The 22,044-nt window shown below is 37.3% G+C and overlaps 4 protein-coding genes across 4 annotated transcripts in view; 3 read left to right on the top strand and 1 right to left on the bottom strand.

The window, feature by feature from the left end:
* Positions 1 to 62: 62 nt before the first annotated feature.
* The window catches only part of LOC307156321 (immunoglobulin superfamily member 1-like), a gene marked incomplete at its 5' end in the record, with an annotated part of 516,462 nt that continues 494,480 nt past the window's right edge, over positions 63 to 22,044 (bottom strand). Inside the window, 8 exons of the mRNA XM_079867612.1 lie at positions 63 to 4,524; positions 4,624 to 4,683; positions 4,817 to 4,909; positions 5,229 to 5,297; positions 5,457 to 5,561; positions 6,098 to 6,370; positions 6,478 to 6,729; positions 7,056 to 7,388. Coding sequence (XP_079723738.1) covers positions 4,625 to 4,683; positions 4,817 to 4,909; positions 5,229 to 5,297; positions 5,457 to 5,561; positions 6,098 to 6,370; positions 6,478 to 6,729; positions 7,056 to 7,388 — 1,184 coding nt within the window. The 3' untranslated portion in view covers positions 63 to 4,524; position 4,624. The remainder of the gene's footprint in view (positions 4,525 to 4,623; positions 4,684 to 4,816; positions 4,910 to 5,228; positions 5,298 to 5,456; positions 5,562 to 6,097; positions 6,371 to 6,477; positions 6,730 to 7,055; positions 7,389 to 22,044) is intronic.
* On the top strand, positions 14,842 to 15,472 carry LOC307155021 (histone H1; the record flags this gene model as incomplete). Its single annotated transcript, XM_079865320.1, has 1 exon — positions 14,842 to 15,472. Exon 1 carries the CDS (start codon positions 14,858 to 14,860, stop codon positions 15,470 to 15,472), a length of 615 nt encoding a protein of 204 aa, XP_079721446.1. The 5' UTR covers positions 14,842 to 14,857.
* LOC307156165 (histone H2A-like) lies at positions 16,336 to 16,767 on the top strand. Its single transcript, XM_079867393.1, has one exon. It carries the CDS (start codon positions 16,358 to 16,360, stop codon positions 16,742 to 16,744), a length of 387 nt encoding a protein of 128 aa, XP_079723519.1. The 5' UTR covers positions 16,336 to 16,357; the 3' UTR covers positions 16,745 to 16,767.
* On the top strand, positions 17,440 to 18,072 carry LOC307156297 (histone H3.2). The gene has a single exon (XM_079867591.1). The coding sequence runs from the start codon at positions 17,607 to 17,609 to the stop codon at positions 18,015 to 18,017; it is 411 nt and encodes a 136-aa protein (XP_079723717.1). The 5' UTR covers positions 17,440 to 17,606; the 3' UTR covers positions 18,018 to 18,072.

The following is a 22,044-nucleotide window of genomic DNA, read 5'->3' as shown; positions in this document are numbered from 1 at the left end:
TACCTATGCATCATCAATAAGGTGTATATTGAATTTGGTCTCATAATATCATTATCTTAGTGATATTAAAAGTAATATTGTAATATAATAATATTTATAAGTAATATTTTATATAATAAATCCTTGTTTTGCCCTCCAGAGGGGTATTTATATAAGGGTGTGATGTCAATTGAAGAACCATTTTTGGTTTCTCAAAGAAGCTTTCAGTGATCAGTTCTTAAATGAACATTTTTTTCTTGTGTGTGAGGAATATTATAAAAATCTAAAGAACCTTTTCCAATTTAAATGAAACCAATCATGGGCCAATAAAGGATCGTTATTTTTAAGAGTGTGTTCAGTGATTAATTATAGCCTACATTTAAAACAGTCCTATATCGTTATCCAGTGACCTCATTTTGTAGCATGTTTAATACAGCAATTTTTTTTTTTTTTTGCATTGTTTATTCTATTTTGTGTAAAAATGTCTTAATATTTGAAAATATTATCAAATGATGAGTCAAGGAACAAATGTTAATATCTCGTTCATTCATCACACTGGAAATGAAAAGTTAAGCTGGTCTATTTCGTTCGCACATGTGGGCGGCGCTGAAACGCCCCTTTCATCTGATTGGTCAAACCGCTTCGTCTTCAGTACAGCCAGAATAAGAGTCCATACTGCACAATCAAATCCCACTTTAATAAGCTTTTGTACCACTCGCTGAAATTTAATGCAGAATTATGTTGCTGGGAACACAATTAGTGGTGCAGGGATGTACTCAACAGTGTAGCCTACATCAACCTGCCAGGATAGCTTCGCTTCTAATGTACAGCTGAGAGATCGCAAGCCATAGGCTACAATATGCTGACATGCTGTGGTGTTTTATGTATAGCCTATTTATAATGCAATGAAAATATTTGATATAATATGGATAAAAGTAAAATGGTTTACTGTATTATTGTATAGGCAACAAGGATTGGGCGTAAAAACAATGATAAACATGACCGTGATAACATGTACATAAAATTTCCCACTCGCCTTTTAATGAGATCAGTAGATGTGTGTGTGTGTGTGTGTGTGTGTGACACCAGAAGCTGCTGTGTGCTCTTCCTAATTGAATGCAAGTATTATTTCTACAAACTGAGCTCATAACTCATAGGACTGACAATTAATAACAAGTGTATTAAAAAAAAAAAAAACATACGTAATGTCACTCTCATATGGTGTTTTTTTAAAATGTATTTGCATTTGTTATAATTTATATCTAATTGAATTTCTTAATTTCGCTCATGGAGATAGCACGGACAATGTGCCGTGTTTTAGTGGAAGATTGCTGCCATCTACTGGAAAGCAAACACATTTGAAATTAAAATTACATGACATTTCAAGGACAGCCACTAGATGGCTACAGAGTATCACTCACTGGCTCGTTTGCGTTTCCACATACTGTAGGTATTCGTCTGTTTTTTTACAAGTTTTCATTTAGATTTGTGTTTAGACATTATAAAATCATTATTATAACAATAAAAAATAATCTTTGGTCAAAGTATCTGAAGTATCATTGTTTTTTACAATGCAGTCAAACCTGAACATGGTGTTATATGTGTGTAAGCCTATATGTGTGTGTTTTTGTATTCGTTCTGCATTGTGGATGTTTTATGTGGACTTTAAATGGCTGCCGCGTGTGCGTGTCCGATATGTCTGTGAGACCGTGTCCCATTTGTCATTTTAGGCCTCAGAAGGGTGCTCACGAGCGCCCCCTTTGCGGTCAATATGCGCCCTCGATGCGCACTTTTGCCGAGCTCGCACTGATGCGGACTCCGCAGCAGACTTCTTCCCGACAGTCAAAGCGGCATTACGTCACGAAAGTGCGGACTCTCATAGGAAGACCACGAGTGCTTAAGGTGCCATTTGGGACAGGGCCGAAATATCAAAGCCATAAACCGATTTGTAAACCACAAACGAAAATTGAGAAATCAAGCCAAAATCGCATTTTCCGTTTATTAAACTAAACAAAAAAAAACAACAAAAAAAAAAACAAAAACAAATAAACGATCCGTCTTTTCATTTCTCGTTATTCCATTCCTAATAGGAAATGAAATGATCAGATGATACCTTGTGCTAATCTTTGGCAAATGCAGTTGGTCATCCAAGTATTTAATGCAAACAAAATAGCATACAGTGCACAGTGTATATAGGCTACTGCAAAAATATTGGTAGTATATTGAAGAGAATCATGGAGTCTGCTGTGTTACACATTCTCTCAAACGCACTGCTTGATGTTTAATATTTCTTTGTTGCTCCGGTTTGAATGAGTCTCATTTGCTCAGTACAAAGGTCTTATTTTTGTAAAATAAAGGTTATACTTTTGTTTGTTTATTTGTTATTTATTGGCTGCACTCGTTTCATTTAAGGAAGATATAAAATATATAAAAACTTACACAATCAGTTAAAAAAAAAAAAAAAAAAAAGCTGTAGAATCCAGATTGTGATGTATTTAGCTGAATGAGGGCATATGATTAATGATTTCCGCATGTAAACGATGTGGTTTTCACAGGCAACACACACAGGAAGTTCACATTTATTTTTGGAGAATGAAATAAGATACTTTTTTTTTTTTCTTAAAAAAATGCCATAGAGAAAATTCAAAGATAAATAAATATTCAAATTATATCATTTTTAAATATAAAAGTGAGTAAAAGTTGAGTTGGAATAATAAAAAAAAGTACTTTAGTTTGCCTTACAGATTCTATTTGGTCATTTATCATTTATTGTCATTTATCTTTATTTTACTAAGTGAATGATGGTGTTCTTAAATTTGGTTTTAAAACACAATTCAGAGCAAATAATGTTTGGTTTTACATTCATTGAGTGTTCTGATTATCATAATCTATAGACAGATAATAAATGTGTCTTATAAACAGTTACAGCAGCCATAAAAAAACTAATGTTAAAAAGTCAAGGACTAACACTGATCATCGTAACGGTGACTTTAAAGCACTCACTGAAGCAGACTTCTTCCCGACAGTCAAAGCAGCGTTACGTCACGACAGCGTTACGTCACAAGAGTGTTTAACTGGATTGTAAAAGGGCACATGTGTGGTTCATATAAACCTCAGAGTCTTTCTCAGAAAGATAGAGGTGTATCCCTGGTGTAAAATAGTCCCTACATCATGGTTAGTTTCACTTCACAAGTGATATAGTACTTTATTTAGTTCTTACAACTTGCGTGGAACCACTTGACGTGCGTCTTGAATAAATTTAATATCCTGTTTTTGAGTGCAACTCATAATAAAAAAAAGGCTTTAATGTCATACACACACACACACACACACACACACACACTCTGAATATATTGTTTTGAACTAGTCTGTACCTTTCATGTGAAACTATCGATTGGTTCAGTTCTTACACAGCATTAAAAATTGTCATCCATTATATTGATCACACACTAGTTTTATTTAAATTTTTATGTGTTTGCATTTACTTGGTTAGAAACAGTTTGAATTGATCAGGGTCCATCACTTATTCTTTGGTTTAAGTTGACTCAGTTGTTGATGATTTTTCCACGATGGGGCTCATGCGTTAGCGAGTTAAACAGCACATTTTAATCATAGAAATTAATCTGTTATTTTTAAAAAACGTATTTAAAATCTAGGCTAATGATTTGAATTATTTTCAATATATCTTAGTTTGCAAAACACTATGACAACAAATCTGTTAAAAACGAAATCTAAACTACAATGAAAAGTATTGTCATTAAGTTCGCTGTTTATTCTTTATTTTTTTACACTTCAATGACATTGTTGTGGAGCCAAAGCTCAACTTGTGATCATATGCAGATCAGACACAAACCACTTAAAACTATTTAATTAACATGCATCATTGAATCACAATGTAATGCAGGTATTAATGCAAGAGTAGCACACAGTAAATACAGAAAGAAGACACTAGAACACAAGTACAAAGCAAAAACTATCACACAATGACATGAAACAACCAGATCGTCTCTATGAGGACATCTAGTGGACAACGAGAGGATAGATTCAAACATATTAATACATAATACATGAATACTTGTAGAATATTTACAGATGTTTTGCTATTTTTTTTCTTATAGTATTCAGAATTCTGTAATAACATACATAATACTATAGTAATCAAAGTAATAGATGAATGCATATGTAAGCATTACAGTTATTTCTCTAGACTTTCTAACTTTATATGACACTAACAGGGAAAAACTGGCAACATTTAAACCACATTATAAAGTAAAAATGGCATTGATGAGATTTTTTTTTTTGCAATTTTTACGGACTTTTACAGATTTTTGATAATCGTGTGCTGTTGTGCTGACCTCAACTGACACAAAACATGTTTATATAATGTCATGATTATGCATATTTACTCATTATGTTAACTAAATTAAACTATATGATTAATAATAAAGGTAATATCTCCAATTCACCAACTTTTATTTGAATCACAACATTGAGTTTTGTGTCTCATCTGAGCATTCGTCATATGACTAGATCCAGCAACAGCACCTGAAATCATACAAATACAAGTATAAAATCTGATTTTTTTTTTATTAATTGCATGATATGTATGATATATTGTGATATTTTGCGCTGTTTTTAGCTTACCTTAAACTGTTTTGATGTTGAGTTTGGAGTAAACAGTGTCAGAACTCTTGCTGGTCTTTCCTACAGATGACAAGAGTAGAGTCTTCACTATGTAAATGACATCACTATTTACAACAATCATTTATGTATGCGTTTATATCACTGCATTATCACAGCAGAACACGCACGCAGAAGAGGTCCGGTGTGGCCATACCTTTGTTTCCTTTCTTTTTCTTCATTTCCTTCACTGGTTTCAGGTCAATCTCAGCATAGGTCACATCAGTAGGGCCATTCACAGAGTCTGCGTCTGAAGAAAGACTGAGTGAGATTGAGACTTTTTCTGGTTTTACTCTTTCACTTATTGAGTTCTTATTTTGTTATCCATGATGGAAAATAAAATTAAACCACATTTTGATAAACTACACCCTTTTATAGGTCAGTTAGATCACGTTTCTATCTATCTATCTATCTATCTATCTATCTATCTATCTATCTATCTATCTATCTATCTATCTATCTATCTATCTATCTATCCGTTCATGTCAGTGTCGATGTATATCATTCTGTATATTGTAATTTCAAATGTCAAAATAGATAATTGCAGAAGGTATTGTGGGTATGTGTACTCTTCTTCTGCTCTTCTGTTCTGATGTTGTGCTGCTGATGTTCAGTCGAGGGAGACGGAGATCCTCCTCCTGCTCAAACACAGAGAAACTTTAGCAATGATTCCTAAACACCAGCTTTTCAAAACGCAAAATGGCTTTCCTGCCCTCAGGTATTTATACAATTATCTTTAAATCCATCGATCATAATAGTGAAGTTTGTCTGTATATTTTTGAGGAGTTGAGAGGAACCTTTGTTGTGTTTGCAGCGCCACAGCAGGACCAGTAAGATGATGAGCAGAAACAAGACGCTCAATCCTGCAATCACTCCAATGATCAGATCACGATATCCTGATGCTTTAAAATAAAGGGTCAGTAGGTCAAATAAAAAAGGTCGGGGTAGCTAATCATCTGCAATTTGATTATTAACTTAAATTATTATTATTATTATTTTTTAATTAAAATTGCTTTTGTAGACGTTACTTATCAGCAGAGTTAATAGGCCTATCCATTAAAGGGATAGTTCACCCAAAAATGAAAATTAGCCCATGATTAGCCCATGATTAACTCACCCTGAAGTCATCCTAGCTGTATATGACTTTCTTCTTTCAGACGAATACCATCTGAGTTTTATTAAAAATGTCCAGGCTCTTCCAAGCTTTATAATGGCAGTGAATGGTTGTTCACTTTTTTCAGAAATTTTCATTTTTGGGTGAACAATCCCTTTAAATAACTAGTGCAACTCAATACATTAAACATTAATTCACCCAATCTATTCTCTGTTACTGTTAAATTGCTCACTGCTTGTTTTATTTTTTTAACCTGTTGGTTACAGTTTCTTATTTGCAGATGTTTTTTTACTCGTGATGTGAAGTTGATCTGAACACACTCACCTGAAAGCGTCAGTGTAACTTCATCACTGGTGTGTGTGTATCGTGATCCTCGCGTTTCTCTTCCACTACAGCTGTACTGACCTGTGTGAGATTCACTAACTGAACTGATCCTGTATTCCTGTGATTGACTGACATGAATCTCTGAATCATCTTTATTCCAGCTGTAGGTCCAGCTAGTGACGTCTGTCTCCTGTATGTCACATGTGAGAGTGACCGTCTCTCCTCTGAACACACGTCCATCAGGCTGAACACGCAATACAGCTTTGGGTCTCTCTGTGAGACATTAACTATGTTTAATTTAACTGACAGAACATGATACTGTTGATGGAAGACATTAATCGGATTAATATTACTCTTATTAAATCAGATTGGCACATTACCTCTGACTGTTAGCGTGACTCTATGACCTTGTGTTGTGGAGTTGTTTTCTCTTATTTCACCACAACTGTACTCTCCTCCATCAGAAACTTTCACATCTCTCAGTGTTTCTGTCTCATCACCAGATTTTATTCTCTGGAAGTCTTTGTACCAGATAATCCTCCGTCCAGTTGAGCGTCTCGCGTCACAGCTCAGAGTAACTGTGTCTCCAGTGAACACTGAACTCTGGGGCTTCACAGTTACTCTGAGTTTGTCTGTAAATATTTCATGATCTTGTGTTAATATACAGTCTTCAGCCATCATCTATCACTGTTTATGAACTATCATTTATACTCAATGCGTCTTAATTTTACCTCACCCTTCAGCTAATTATGAGTAATGTAATTGTATGGGTGTTTTATGATCTAACATGAGAGCTCTCATAAAGAAGATGTAGAAAGATACAGATCCTGAGAGACATGGCTTGTAAAATCTAGAAATGTCTAGAAATGTTCACTAGTACCGTTTTTTTACGATGCAGTTTATTAATTGTTCATGTATCATTTGAGCAATATTCTTTCTATCAGTGATGATCACTCACCCGACACAGTCAGAGTCACTTCATCACTCCAGTCAGAGCAGTTTGATCCTCTGCAGCCGATACACATGCACTTCTGTGTGATCTCTGCAGTGATCTTGAACTCTTTCTCTTCAGAGTCGTGCTGTTTATCATCTTCATCTTTCTCTTCAGAGTCATGCTGTTTATCATCTTCATCTTTATCTTTAGAGTCGTGCTTTCTATCATCTCCACACTTCCATCTGTATGTCCATCCTTCTCCCTGTAAGTCACATGTGAGAGTGACATTCTCTCCTCTGAATATCTGTGATGGTTCAGGCTGAACAGTCAGAACAGCTTTAGGTGTCTCTGGAAGAACTGAACAAACAGAAGTTATGATAAAACATCCGAAATAAACCAAGATAAGTGAATAAAATAAGATAATGAAAATGTATTTCTTGTCTGTCCAGTAACAGTGCAATACAGTTAAAATATCAATAAATCTAACCGCTCTGTTCCTCTTGAAACATCATGCCCTGCTCACTGAGAACAATAACCTCACTTTATTTACAACCACCTTCTTTTCTTCTGTGCAAATAAAAACCCTTCTTATCACGTCATCACTTCTCAGTGTAACTTATTTCTGCGGTGAAGAGGATCAGACTCACATGATACAGTCAGTGCAACCGCGTCACTGATCTCTGACTTCTGTCCATCACTTCTCTCTCCTCTACAGGTGATGTCACTGCTTATCTGAGATACACCAGTTTTGACGCTGAATTCTCTGTCAGAGCTGAAGGGCAGAGATGATCCGTCTCTAAACCAGCTGTATGTCCAGTCGTCTTCAGTTCCTGGTATTTCACATCTGACAGTGACGCTTTCATGTTTGTCAGGCTCTATAATCACTACAGCCTTTGGTCTCTCTATAACATCACACAAAACATCAGAAGTTTAAGCATTAATCATTCAAGGTATTTGTTTCATACACAGCTCAGCTGTATCATAAGGACCCACTAAATGACATGAACACTTGACATGCTGCTATATTGCTATATTGTTATATTGTATATAAGATTGGAATAAAATATAAATGTATAAATCACCTTGAGTTTGTCCAGGGCGGATGTTTGAAATCAGCACTAAAAAGCAAAAAGAGACAAACCACACACACACACACACACACACACACACACACACACACACACACACACACACACACACACACACACACACACACACACACACACACACACACACACACACACACACATTTAAAAGGTGGGCGAGATAAATTAAAACATGCAGAAAACTTTTTTAAAATATAGAAAAAAAACCCAGAAAGTGTGACAATGTTGATTTGGTGCAAGAGATCTGTACTCTTTCACATCTATATAAGGCAGTCAATAATAACTGGAGATATTGGGCATGAAAGAGGAAGTGTGAAGAAATCATCTTCATTGCTAAGAATATCTTCGTGATGCTGTCATGATACAACCACAAAGTGAAGAGAAGCTCAAGCCATCGGACTGCAGATCTTATCTTGCGTGCCACCAGTGCTTCATATGGGAAGTGACATCATTGGTTATTGATGATGTCAGTCAGCACATCACAAAAAGACTAGGATACACTAAAGATCTACTATGCCAAAGATATAAGATGCTGAAGATTTACTGAAGACAACAAAGTAACTTTACAGAACAAGACAGCATGTGTGATTCAACACATGAACCATTACAAACCATAAACTGAACGACTGAAGAATCACAGTAATGATCAATACACTCTCATTCAGCTAATGTTTTTCACTTTCACACACACACACACACACACACACACACACACACACACACACACACACACACACACATGTCTGGTGCACTATCTTTGTGAGGACTCTCCATAGACGTAATGGTTTTTATACTGTACAAACTGTATATTCTATCCCCTTACACTGCCCCTATCCCTAAACCTACCCATCACAGGAGACATTCTGCATTTTTACATTTTCAAAAAAACTAATTCTGTATGATTTATAAGCTTTTGTACCCATGGGGACCTCAATTTAGGTCCCCACGGTGACACGAGTCCCCATGAGTCTGTGTGCATTCAGGTTTAAGTCCCCACCGGTGTAGAAAAACATGTCCACACATACACACACACACACACACACACACACACACACACACACACACACACACACACACACACACACACACACACAAAATCACCAGGAATTTTAATTAACAGTGTGGATATTATGAGCCACAGACTGATTTGATGCTCAAATTATTAGATCAAATTATTAAAACAGATTTACTATAAAAAGATGAAATACAGATGAGCACTGATTCACTAGATCATTATACAAAATGTGAAAATAATGCATAAATGACAAAAAAAGAATACTCACAGAGCATCAGAGGAAGTGAACTGAGCTCCATCCTGATCTATTAATGACACGCTGTCAAACACAGTCAGTCTTATAGACTCAACACTTCCTGAACAAACACAGAAGAAAACGTAGTTCACAGTTGCTTATACTTCCCTGATTTCAGAACCGAATAAGAATTTACAACAAAAGAGAGAAACAAAAACTCTCTCTCTCTCTCTCTCTCTCTCTCTCTCTCTCTCTCTCTCTCTCTCTCTCTCTCTCTCTCTCTCTCTCTCTCTCTCTCTCTCTCTCTATATATATATATATATATATTTTTTTTTTTTAAAGAAATTGTGAAAGAGTTCCTCATAAAGAGCCTTGAATAAATTTTAAGAAAAAGTCTTATTAGGCATGTTTGTTATACCGATAGTTTATTAGGAATTGATGCAAATCTACATCAGACTGTATGAGAAGTGATTAATTTCAATCCTGGATCTGAATTGGGCTTTATGCAGACCACTTTAAACCAAACATTATGAATTACTGTCAGACTAGTCAAAATATGTATTGCCAAATGTTGACAGTCTCAGAGCCTTGGAAAAGGGAAGTATGACAACACCAGTGTTACCAATAATTTCTGGGTGACTTTGCAACGCAATGACACATCCAGTCCACAGCCACTTTTAGCAGTTTGCAACTCCGTAGAAGGAGAGTGTGAGATGTGTGAGTGACTGGCTGGTCAGTGTGAGTGATTTAAAGCCAAACTGCATCATTATCTACAGCTGTCAATCAAACTTCTGCAGCTGCATAAAGGTTTATATGTGATAATATCAGAGGTGGTCTTTACAATGACGATCTGTGTACGTGATTCAAAACTGGTTGTGAGACCCTTGACAATAAGTATTCTTACTGTCATTATTTTGTCACTTGATTAGAGTCTGAATTGGTTAAACCCACAGAGCCACAGTGGAAAAAACATGTGAAAGTACAACTGACAGACTTTCTTCTGCTCTCAGGCCTCTGATGGTTGTTGTGGCGAATTATGATCTTTGGTTCAAGTGTTCAAAATCTGGTTCAGATCTCAGAAGAAATCTTTCAGAGTCTAAGTTTCAGGTCTCAGGAGAAATAACTTTATTGACAAACAATAAAGTGAGAAGCCGGCTGGCCATCCGGACATCTGATCTTACAATGGTCTGCACTTGGGTCTTATACCTTTTTTCTCACCACTTGGTGTCCTATTACCTCACTTAGTGTCCAATTAGCGTTCATATAGTTATCTTTTTCTTTTTGCTCCTCCTCGTCACTTCGCCCCGATTAGAAACACCATAATGTCCAATTCCTATTGGTGGCCATACTGGCGCATGCGCTTTTCTGACAATGACTTTGCATATGGTTTTTGGGTACTTTTCCATCCCTATCCTCATTCAACCTTTTACCCAGTTTTCTGTCTTATCCTCACATGCACTTTTGACATGTCCTGTGTTTCCCATCATGCTGTCCCCTTTTGACTTGTTTTCTCTTTCTCCCATAGTTGTAGGCCTCCCTTATCCTAGGCCTAGTTCCTTTGATGTTTGTATCATGCATTCGGACTCATGTATGAGACAAATGAAATTCTCCAACACATGGTCACTGTGGGTGCAGGCGGTTGATGTATATATAGCAATAAGTATAGAGAAATGACATGATGATCACAGCAATGAGAATCAGGGTTGGTGTTACACAATGAAGATAATGGAAACAAACACTTCCTCTTTACAGTTTTCTTCAATTGCTTAAGCACAATTTTGAAAACAGGGCCCAGTTTTTCAAACCCCTTCACACAATTAGCAATTAAATGGAACACTTTTGTCAAAACTATACAATGTCTTATAAAAACCTTATTTTGTTGTCATAACAGACACAACCATCATATGGTCTGACTCAGCTTGAATCAGTTAAACACTCCTGTGCTCAACCTAAAACACTTTTAGCATTTACACAGAGAAAGTGTAAAAATAACTTCAACACCACATGACACCAATTGTGCAGTATAATAAAAATATTTATTTCTTTTCATGTACTCAAGTCAGTCAATACTGAACATTTTCCAGTTTTCATACAGTATTACTGAACGTACCATTATACTGTATGCTTACAGTAATACTGTAACAAATTACACATCCAGTTCAGTACCGAATAAAAAAAATAAAGTAAACATCTCAGATCCGCCTGGCTAGATCTGGCCACAGGGCCTCGTCAACATCACAGGCTATATTTTAATTTGCAAGGCAACGTGGGAAGAATCTTTTGGAGTGACGAATCCACCCTTGTATGGATGCTGGTTCAATTTGATCACATGCTTCCTCCATAGCTTGAATGAGGGGCATCTGGACATGGGGCCGGAGATCATAAACCTTCCTCCAACATTTGAGAAGAACTCCTCGATGGGGTTTAGGAAGGAGGGAGTATGGTGGAAGGTATTGAATTGTAAATTGTGGGTGTTGATGAAACCAGTTTTGGGCCAGAGCAGAATGATGGAAAGCTACATTCTCCCAGACGACAATGTATTGCATCTGGTCCCTTTGGTTTGCTGCTGTGATAATATTGTGTAATCGGTCTAAAAATGTAAGAATGAGGTCAGTGTTGTAAGGACCCAAGGCGGTGGAGGACCCCATTCTGTGTAATGGCAGCACAAAGGGTAATGTTACCCCCACGTTGCCCTGGTACATTGACAATAGTCCTGTGGCCGATGATGTTTCTTCCCCTTCTTCGCACTGTTGTCAGGTTAAATCCAGCCTCATCACTGTATATTAACTCATGCGGGACTTCCTCCGCATCCATTTGCAAAACTCTCTGAAATACAGCAAAAGATCACATTGTATCGATCAATATACTGTAGGTCTGCTATACAGTAAAATTACATGTACAGTAAAAAGGTTATGTGTGCAGTACACAATACTACATGATCGAAACGTGCCACCACATATTCACGCCGCAGGACTTTCACCCTGTCTGAATTTCTTTCAAATGGCACTTTATACAGTTGTTTCATCAGAACTTGATGTTTTTTAAGGATATGGGCTATTGTTGACAGAGAAACCTGTTGGACATTATTGAAAATTAGGTGATCATTGACAATATGGGCTTGAATTTCTCGAAGTCTGATTGCATCATTGGCCAAAACGAGGTTTATGATCTCTCTCTCTTGCTCCTGTGTGAATATGGGGCCCCTCCCTCCTTGCTGTTCACAACGTTCAATCCTATGTTGGCCAAACAAAATACATAGCTTACTGTAAAATGATACATACAGGAATATATACCAAAACTGTTGATATAGTACATGCAGTAAGCAATGGATTTTCTGTTGACTGAAGAGAAGTTTCTCACCTGTGCTCTTGACGAAATGTCCGAACATATTGATGCCACCGTGTACCTGCTTATAGGCTACTCTCAGTCCAGCCTCCCTCAGTGTTAGTCCGTGGTTTACATGGTCCACAATTGTAGCACGAATTTCGTTACACAGATTTGGTTGTCTTCTTCGTGCATGTCCTACCCCTCCTCCAGGTCTCCGTCTCCGTCTCCATCTCCCTTTGATACCGTCCATTTTTGTTGAAGACAGGTGAACTTACCTGTTGCCTTTTTATAGTGCTGAAACCTGATTGGTGTGTCTACAATTAAGCACCAGTGTGTGTGCACACCTGGTGGCTGTGTTTAACCAATTGGTTCATGGGTGTGCTCATTTGAAAGCTTTTGCTTTGAAATTGCAAGGAAATGACATTGTGATAAATTTCTGTGTCAAATGCATACAAGTGTGTTTAGTATTTTGCAAATCACTGTGTGTAATGTTTTGCAAAAAGTGTGAAGCTGACAATGTGCTTACAGTTGTGCAAATCTAGGCCGGTGTTTTGCTCCTTGAGTGTAAGGTTTTGCTAATTGTGGGAAAGTTCTAATTTTAGTGTGTAAGCAATTGAAAAAAAACTTAATGCGACATACTGCTGATATTTACGTTACGCATTACGCTACTTCTGACGTCACAAGTTGCGTAAGTTGCACTTTAAGCGTAAGTAGACTATGGCTGTTTGGCCGGAAGCTAGAATTTTACTTTGTAACATGTTAAATATGAATATTTTTCTTACACAAACTCATTGTTTCGCTTCAGAAGGCCTTTATTAGCAAAACCTCTTCTCCAGTCTCCAAAAGTCTAAACACATTTTCTGTTTTACACACATTTTGCAATTCAAAATGGCACTTTTTAAATGCACTGAACACGTTCTCTGACACAACAATCTGACATAAAGTCACATGTTTGCAGTCAATATGCATTGACTTGTTTGGTGAAAATAAATAAATAAATAAATAAAAAACATGTTTCAACAGGATGTGTGTGTATCTGCAAATATTTCTGTGCATGTGAACAATCTGAAGAATTTTCTACAATTTGAACTATTTTAGTATTATGGCAAAGCATACTAAAGATGAGAGTGCTTTTCATTCTGCTCAACAGTGTGTAGTTGGTTAGACAAAAATCTGCTAATATGAATGAAGTGTGTGCCATTTCGTGCACAAGTTTGATTTTGATAATGCTATGTAGTTTTGGTTGCAGTGCTTCATTTTGCTGGATATATTAGGTATGTTGCAGTTTGGGTGTGTGGTTTTGTGAATTGTGTTAAGTATTTTGATAAAACCAGCCTAGTCTGCAAAATTGTGTTTTAGCAATTGGAAAAAAACTGTAATCCTGTCAGTGTTTAATTTAATAACAATGAAGCTTTGTTTGAGAAAAATAAATATGCATTAATAAATTTAGAAAGAAATCACGACCAACATTCTTTTATGATATTATAACAATGCTTTCACATATACCAATACATTTTTAAGTTTTATTAATCAGTTCAAAAATATCTTAGCGATCAGGTGCTGTGATTTTGAACTTCATTCAAGGGTTCTTGCATCTTTATAACATGTGGGAATCATCAGTGACCAGAGATGCAGAGCAGTTACACAGACAGATGTGTGTGTGCTTCAAGCTGCACAAAACAACTTCTGAATGAAACACTCCACAAGTCCCTCAGCGATCTTCCATATATTAAAGCCATTGTCAAAGTGCTAGTTCAAAACCAAGATGACACACTCAGTAGTTTACTTCTGTTAATACACACAATTACATGAAATATACACGCAGCCTTGTTCATAACAGGTGCTCGCTTTGGATTTCATCCGACGATTCTAAAATAAATGTTAATTTTTCGCGTGTTTTAGTCTACAAATTAAAGTTCAATCTCTCTACTCGATGTGTACGTTGTTTTTACTCTACTAAACTCTTTTACAACTCCAGCTTTATTCCAAATATGAAAGGAGAAAACACAAGCAAAGGCGTTAGTGGAGGAGCAGACACTGAACAGGGCAGGTTGAGTCTACGCGGTTCTCATGCTGCGGTTAAATGCGCTGCGGTTCATTGTCGATCACAGATTGTGTGAGTCCAGATTCACTCAGAGAAATCATGGCAGAAACCGCTCCAGCATCCGCGACCAAAGCGGCCAAGAAGAAATCAGCAGCTAAAAGCAAGAAAGCGGGTCCAGGCGTCCGCGAGCTGATCGTCAAGGCTGTGTCCGCATCTAAAGAGAGGAGCGGTGTGTCCCTCGCCGCCCTGAAGAAAGCGCTCGCTGCCGGGGGATACGATGTGGAGAAGAACAACTCCCGCGTCAAGACCGCCGTCAAGAGTCTCGTTACTAATGACATCCTGGTCCAGACTAAAGGGACCGGCGCCTCGGGCTCCTTCAAACTCAACAAGCAGACAGCCGAGACCAAGAAGAAACCCGCCAAGAAAGCGGCTCCTAAAACCAAGAAGCCCGCAGCCAAGAAACCCGCTGCCGCTAAGAAGCCCAAAACTGCAGCAGCAAAGAAGCCCGCCGCTAAGAAATCCCCGAAGAAGGTGAAGAAACCCGCCGCTAAGAAGGCAACGAAGAGCCCCAAGAAGGCCAAGAAACCGGCGACTCCTAAGAAAGCAGCCAACAGCCCAAAAAAGGCAAAGGCGGCCAAACCCAAAGCAGCGAAACCTAAAGCAGCAAAACCTAAAGCCGCCAAGCCTAAAAAGGCAGCTCCTAAGAAGAAATAAATCTAACGTTACTGTTTGTTTCTTTTCTCAAAAAAAGGCTCTTTTAAGAGCCACCCACTAATTCACAGTGAAGAGTATTATTTCATCAGTCATCTGTTCAATGAAAGTCATTGTTACCGCGAAGACAATACATGCGCCCTTTATGTTCACGTGCACACACATTTATCCCGTTTCACAGACAATGAAGGCTTAAGCCTAGTCCCAGACTAAACAGCATATTTTAGCTGTTTTAACTGTAAGCACTTGCACTAACATATCTTAAAATAGGTCGGTGCCATTGTTTTATCTCAAGATGCACACATAGGCCTAATGTTTTTTGTTTATTTTTTTTCTCCCAAAGGCACGTTTATAAAAGCTACTTATATTTCTTAATTGAACTAAATGTCCTAATCTGAGTTTAATAATTTGAGACGTTTACGTTTAAATTTACAATTTAAACATTTTGATTAAATCAGTATCTGTTCGTAGAGTTTATGTTCATACCAGTGAACTTTGAAACTGCATTTCTTCAAGAGCGACTTTAATTTATTACTATGCTAAAAACCAGACAGTAAAGTGAAAAATGGTAATTCAACATGCTTTACAAAGTCATAAATACTAAATAAATAGAAAAATGTCAAAATAGTGCAAATGAAACAAAATTAATGACCCATTAAAAACTTAAAGAAGTACATTGAAAGTAGCAAACACATTAAAAGTAGCAAACACTATTGAGAATAGTAGAAAGGGGGTTGGGTTTGGAGGGAAGTTCACTGATTGGCTCGATGATGTGTTCAGACACCAGCCAATAGGAGACTAGTGAGCTTTCTTTTTAAAGTCAGAACACAGCTTTCGAAAGTATTATTCTCTCCGATCCTAATAGAAGAGCAATAACTGTAAGCTACAATGAGTGGAAGAGGTAAAACCGGGGGAAAGGCTCGCGCTAAGGCCAAGAGTCGCTCTTCCAGGGCGGGACTGCAGTTCCCCGTCGGCCGTGTTCACAGGCTTCTCCGCAAAGGCAACTATGCCCAGCGCGTCGGTGCCGGAGCTCCGGTGTATTTGGCCGCTGTGCTCGAGTATCTGACCGCTGAGATCCTGGAGTTGGCTGGAAACGCCGCTCGGGACAACAAGAAGACCCGCATCATCCCTCGACACCTGCAGCTGGCGGTGCGCAATGACGAGGAGCTGAACAAGCTTCTGGGTGGCGTGACCATCGCTCAGGGCGGTGTGTTGCCCAACATTCAGGCCGTGCTGCTGCCCAAGAAGACCGAGAAGCCCGCGAAGGCCAAGTAGACTGACGGAAGCTTCTCTTCAAACCAAAGGCTCTTTTAAGAGCCACACAATTTCTCCAAGAAAGAGTTTTTGCATTCGTCCTATTTTTATTTGATTTTTTTAATTAAAGTTCGTTTGATTAAAAACAAAAAGGGAGAATGACAGAAGAATGCCCATGAATTGATAGTTCTTATACTACTATACAATGCTGACTATATATAAACGAAATTTAACGAAACAAAGAATATCTATATATATATATATATTGAAACGAAATTTCTTACGGAAACTATGCTCTTTGATCTGAGATTCCATCAGTTTTTCAATGACGCTAATTTGTAACTACTTAAATCTGATTAGAAATGCATGTCCCTAGAGAATTTTAATAAGTAACATGTTTTATTGTTATCCAGTCTCCCTACACTATTTATAAGGATTTAATGAATGTTTTATGAAAGTGTGTATAGTTTTATTAGCATGGCTAAAAATATTTAAACTGATATATTGATATCAATACAAAGAATTGTAACATAACGTGGTTAAATATATGTACTATTTATCTCAGTTTTTAACAGTGCCACAAGTCCAACTCTACACTATCAATAATATTTAAAAAATCTGCTGTGCAAATTAATACCTGATTTCGCCTATTCTATTCAAAGAGAAACAAAGGATGTTCGGGCGGGAACCACAAACTCTTGTCTCGTCTTTGAAAACAGGAGGCGTACAGCCATTGGCCAACTGTCATTTACAGACGCCTGACAATAACCAATCAAATGCCTCTGAAGCAAAGCCATCCAATGAGCGCATGGCAGCCCTGGGCTTAAATACGCGCTGTGTTCTAGTGAACTATTCATTTGTTCGTCTTCTTCACTGAAACACAATGGCAAGAACTAAGCAGACCGCTCGTAAGTCCACCGGAGGAAAAGCCCCGAGGAAGCAGCTGGCCACTAAAGCCGCCCGTAAGAGCGCTCCCGCTACCGGTGGCGTTAAGAAGCCTCATCGCTACAGGCCCGGTACCGTGGCGCTGAGAGAGATCCGCCGTTACCAGAAGTCCACTGAACTGCTGATTCGCAAACTGCCCTTCCAGCGCCTGGTGAGAGAAATCGCTCAAGACTTCAAGACGGATCTGCGCTTCCAGAGCTCGGCTGTCATGGCCCTGCAGGAGGCGAGCGAGGCTTATTTGGTGGGTCTGTTTGAGGACACCAACTTGTGTGCCATCCACGCCAAGAGAGTCACCATCATGCCCAAAGACATCCAGCTGGCCCGCCGCATCCGCGGAGAGCGCGCTTAAATCCACTGTATATCAGTCATACAAACACAAAGGCTCTTTTAAGAGCCACCTCAATGTCTCAAAAATTAGAGATTTCCTTTAACTTCTTTTTATTTGCGTTTAGTCATAGACTGTAAAAAATATGGACAAAGCGTCTGTGACGTCACCCATAGACTTTCTGCAGAACGGGTTTGAAGCCGTTTATGGGGGGTATGGGCGGCGCCATCTTGGAAAATCTTGGGAAATCCTAACCCCGCCCACCTTCTAACGCAGCGCACGTCACTCAGCTCGCCTGCTACTCCGGTTATCTCTGTGTATATTTCAGGCAACGAAATATGTTATAAAACACCATACTAACTCTTTTCGTTTTCATTTAAAGAAATCTTAAACATTATAGCCACACAAATGTGGTTCAGGCAACGCATATTGATTATATTCAACTGCACATAACGTTTGCCTATTTATGAAAAAAAAAAAATATATATATATAGATATAAAAAACACAAACCTGCCTCTTTTCATTTTAAATATAATATAAAAATATTATACATTTTATGGTTTAGGCAATATGTGCATTTGTACTAAACAACAGATTTTGCAGTAAACAACATTACATATCATCTTCGTTGTATTAAAATTTAAAATGACAAAAACTCAACCCAGTCTCTTTTTGTTAAAATTCAGTTTTATCAATGTTAGCCATTATAAAAGTATAAGTAAAAGGTATAAGAAGCTATACAAATAAAGCAAACAATTCAGTCAAACATACAAAGTCAGCGCGAGTCTAACCATACATCGGTACAAGTTAAATAGCTTATAAAGTTATGAAACTTCCCCTCAGCCAAAACGATTGCCCAGGGAAAAAAATATAGATTCACGAGACCAAAAATCGCCCATTAGATATACACAAGATGAATTATATCTCATGTTTAACCACTACAGAGACGCCAGAGTCAGCGGCACTGGCGGCAAACCTCAGAACGTTAAGCCGATGAAAGACTGCTCCAGGCGGGGTACATCGCGCCGAGCGCCCGGTCATCGCTGGATCAACTGGATAAAATTTTCATAAATCTTTAAATAAACCACAGATTTGAGCTTTAAACAACTACATTCTCGCCTGAAAAACTCTTAAAACTACATTTCATGATACAGAAACAGTAGTATTATATGTCAACTGTATTAAAAAATGGCGCGTCTTATGTTGTCATTCTCCGCGGCGCTGCCTTGTCAGCTGTCAATCAAGCTGTCAATCAAAGTTAACCACGCCCTTATTGTCATATATTTTATAACTAAATACGATCTAAACTAACGAGTTAGAAAAAAATTCACCCCCCTCACAGTTGTCAGGCACTCGGAACCTATCGAAAAATACAATAAAAGTCCATGGGACCAACTTGCAAAAACATGAATTTATGCTGTGAAAACGGACATTTTAACATGGGGGCTATGGACATTTGCTCCCTTTTGGGACCTGCCCCTTGCGGATTTTCGATGTATTGCAGTTTTTCGCACTTCCGGGTAGGCTTCATTTTTCAGATCAGAATGTTGCCGCTTGCGTTTAGTATGTGAATGCTTTCGACATGTCTACTGAAGTAAACTATTTTTCAGGACTAAACGCATCTTAAACAACCAATTAAATTTGAATATTTTGTGATAATTGCACAAACTTCTTAAAGGTCAAGATTACATTAAATAGTTTTTGAAGGTTTTTTCATAACAAGTGTAGTTCCATAAATAGTATGCAAAACGGTATGTAATGTCACAGTGTTTGCTTGAAGTGTTAAAATATTTATATATCTCATAAGTAGGCTATATTTTATTTAAACCCTATTATTTCCAGTAAGAAGCTGTAAGGGGTTTTACAGTCAAAGAGCCAGATATGATGAATTAAGACCCAGAGTCAGAATTATAATAAAGAAAAGTTTTACTGAAGATAGTTTGCAGTTTCATCAGAAGTCAGCTTTAAGACTTACAGTTACAAAGATCACAGCAGTTATACCCTACACACACACTCTCACTCACTTACACACACAGCAGTTATACCCTGGCCTACACCAAGGTCTGAACTATATCCTTGCTTCAAGTTGCATTTTATGATTGGCTAAGAAATAGAGAAACATATTAATTTTCCACACATATACAGATAGTCTGAAGCATATCTCCATTGATTATGCGGCTGACACTCGGACCCTGAAGTCAGGCACGTCGTGACCTTCCAGGTCGCAGATTTGGGTTGCTGGGTGCCAACATGCCCAGAACAACAACTTAATCAATCTCCAACAATGACAGTGGTTTCTTAACCTGTAACCAAAAGGACTAACACATGTAATAAATATTGAAGAACATTTGATTATGAATTTTTCTGATAAATCATCTTCTGATAAATTCCCTTAAAAATCTTCTTCTGAAGAAATGGTATATTAATGACTATCTGCATGCATTGAATGTTACGGATGGAAATGACCCAGAAATAAGAAGTGTTAATGTAACAGACAAGGTTGAGATTTTTATGGACGATGTTATAGATGAACACCTCTGGAGGGACAACGCAAAAAGAGCTTGCAAGACGGAGAAGAAGGAGAGAAAGGCATGGCGAAGATCTTCCACTAAGGCTCAACTCCCTAAGAATGGACTGATTCATCATGCACAGCAGTTAATAAAATGATCAGACAAGTTGAACAATTTAATAGGAAAGTAACACACATTGCAAACAGTTTTATGGTTGAAAATGAAATAAACTACTCAAATGAGGATGTGTTTAACTTGCAAGATAAGATCAAATTACTTAAAGCCTAATTTGAGCCTAATTTAACCACTTGTGCTTTTAGGGGGCACACCTTTAACATTCATCTTAACCTATTTTCAGTATTATTTTCAATTTCAATTATACATTGAAGCAGCAGTGCATTCCAGAATCCACACCCTTCAAAGCAACCCTCTGGTCCTCTTCGTTTAGGAGTCACACTTGTCTCCTTCGCAGCCAAAAGTGACCAAAGCCTTAAAATGTAAAGGTTTTTTTTTTTTTTCCAGGAAAACCAATGTAATATATTTTTGTTCAATAATATTTGTTGATTATTATTTAGAATTTTGAATGGTTTCTATGGTACTATGCAATAATTATAAAAAAAGAGCTATTTTTTCCATTAGAATTAATTTTTTTTTTTTTTTTCAATAAATGCAACTTTTCACATTAAAATAGAGTGCAGGCCTTTACAATCCATTTTTTGAAGTGAGAAAAGCGCCATCCAGTGGCGTTAAAAAAGTAAAAACGCCTGTAGGCTATACTGTAGCTCCCTATAGAGAGGCTTTTTGATTCCCACTGTTTTTTTTAGACATGATTTCTCCATTTTTTTTTTTTTTTTAATATATATTTAGACTTTCTAAAAGATTACTTTTAGTCAAGGTTAAGATATTTTTTGTTAGATAAGTATCAGGTTTTGCATTATGATTACAATCAAACAATAACATTTGGTTAGAAAGGGAGCACAATGCAAGCACTTTTGTTACTCAGTATTTGATAATTAAAAAATCTGACAAAATAAGGGATGGATAGTGATAATTAAAACACTTTATACAGACATTTTGCAATTAATTGGTATTTTATTCAGTTTAATTCTGTAAATGGTAATACAACTTCAGAAGGGAACACCAATTATGATCTAACAGCAAAAAACATAATAAAATAACAACAGCAAACAATCATTATCAAACTGTAGGTTAAAAAACAGGAATTCAAATTTAATAATAATAATAATAATAAATATTATTTTAACTATATACATACAAACTGTAATTATTTTATGTATTGTTGCATATGAAACATAATCAGGAACACCTATTAGGCTAAATAAGAGCAAACACAATTATTATTTATGTGTGTGTGTGTGCGCGCGCGCATGTGCATTTGAGCGAGAGAGAGTTTCTTTTGTATTTTTTTCATTTATTGATTTTATTTTGCATATTCTCAAAATTTGCTGTTGGAGTCTTAACAGTTCATTTCTCTCTCTCTCTCTCTCTCTCTCTCTCTCTCTCTCTCTCTCTCTCTCTC

This window comes from Squalius cephalus (assembly GCF_949319135.1).
Source record: "Squalius cephalus genome assembly, chromosome: 3".
NCBI classification, from domain to species: Eukaryota; Metazoa; Chordata; class Actinopteri; order Cypriniformes; family Leuciscidae; genus Squalius; species Squalius cephalus.
The sequence above is the reverse complement of the archived record's forward strand: the minus strand, read 5'-3'. Positions and strand labels throughout refer to the sequence as shown.

Coding starts and splice junctions, on each gene's coding strand:
- LOC307156165 (XM_079867393.1), top strand. CDS start 16,358: ATGAGTGGAAGAGGTAAAACCGGGGGAAAGGCTCGCGCTAAGGCCAAG.
- LOC307156297 (XM_079867591.1), top strand. CDS start 17,607: ATGGCAAGAACTAAGCAGACCGCTCGTAAGTCCACCGGAGGAAAAGCC.